General features: G+C 71.7%; 1 protein-coding gene across 1 annotated transcript in view; it reads left to right on the top strand.

Annotated features, from left to right (window-relative positions):
- CHLNCDRAFT_138835 (hypothetical protein) overlaps positions 1–1337 on the top strand; it is a gene marked incomplete at both ends in the record, with an annotated part of 6216 nt that overhangs the window by 2039 nt on the left and 2840 nt on the right. Inside the window, 4 exons of the mRNA XM_005844519.1 lie at positions 52–114; positions 360–476; positions 897–1025; positions 1273–1335. Of these exons, the coding sequence (XP_005844581.1) occupies positions 52–114; positions 360–476; positions 897–1025; positions 1273–1335 (372 nt within the window). The remainder of the gene's footprint in view (positions 1–51; positions 115–359; positions 477–896; positions 1026–1272; positions 1336–1337) is intronic.

The following is a 1337-nucleotide window of genomic DNA, read 5'->3' as shown; positions in this document are numbered from 1 at the left end:
CCACCCCCGCCAACCCACCCCTTGTGCCCAACCGCCCCCTCCTCCCCTCAGTTCCGCAACGAAGGCATCGACCTGACCCACAACCCTGAGTTCACCACCTGCGAATTCTACCAGGTGGGGCGCCGCCGCCGCCGGCGACCTGCCACTTTCTGTTGTGCCCGAGTGCCCGGCTATGCTCTGTTGCGGACGTCCGCGCTCGCCATGCCTGTGCGTGCGCCAGGCCCAGGCCCGTGCCTGCTGTGCTGAGAGAGGCAGAGCCCATGCCCGCCCCGCCACGTATCTGTTGGGGGTGCCGCCTACCATGCTGTCTTTCCACCTGCGCTGCTTTCCACCTGCATTCTTTCCACGCCGCCCCGCAGGCCTACGCCGACTACAACGACCTCATCGCCATGACCGAGGAGCTGATCTCGGGGCTGGTACTGGCCATTAAGGGCACCTACAAGATCCAGTACCACCCAGACGGCCCCGAGGGCAAGGTGGGCTGGCGTGTGGTTGGCCGGCGCATTGTGCCTGGCCGCAGGCATGGCCGGGGCGGGGCAGGGGGCGTGTGGGGATGGGGCGTTGCCGCGCCGCCAAGCGGGCCTGAGGGCAAGCCGGCGGGGCAGCCTGGGCTGGGGCAGGGCTGGGGCTGGGCTGGGGGCTGGGCTGCATGCTGCAGGGGCGGTGGGAAGCGGGGCACTGGCGTGCGTCTGCTGCGTTTGCCTGCAAAGGAACCGCTCCCGGCGGGCCGCGCTGCACGCCTCAGTCACCCACGCACCCCTCCCACCTCCCGCCTGCACAGCCTCCCACCACCATGCCGCCGCAACCCTGCCCCGTGTGGGTTGTACCCACGCACGCCTCCCACCTCCCACCTCCACAGCCTCCACAGCAGCCCCACCGCCTCCACCCTGCTGCAGGCCATTGACATTGACTTCACGCCGCCCTTCCGCCGCATCTCGATGTGCGCGGGCCTGGAGGAGGCGCTGGATGTGAAGCTGCCGGCAGACATGGACAGCGAGGAGGCGCGGCTGGTGCTGGTGGAGCTGGTGAGGGAGGCGGCGGCGGGGGCTGGGGAGGCGGCGGGTGGCGCTGCGCGGGGTGGTGGGGCGCGCCGCTGCGGGGCGGCTACTGGCCGGCGAGTGCTGGCTGCGGCCGCGGGCTGGCCTGCGTGTGCCTAGCGCCCCACGGAACAGCCTGGCCGGCCCAGGCGCATTGCCCCCTTCTGACGACCCCCGTCTTCCCCGCCTGCCGCTGCTGCGCCCGCCCCCGCTGCCCCCCTCTCCGCCACTGCAGTGCAAGAAGCACGGCGTGGAGTGCAGCCCGCCGCACACCACCGCCCGCCTGCTGGACAAGCTGGT

Source organism: Chlorella variabilis, assembly GCF_000147415.1.
Source record: "Chlorella variabilis unplaced genomic scaffold CHLNCscaffold_22, whole genome shotgun sequence".
Taxonomy (NCBI): Eukaryota; Viridiplantae; Chlorophyta; class Trebouxiophyceae; order Chlorellales; family Chlorellaceae; genus Chlorella; species Chlorella variabilis.
Note: the sequence above shows the minus strand (reverse complement) of the source record. Positions and strands in the feature narration are given on the sequence as shown.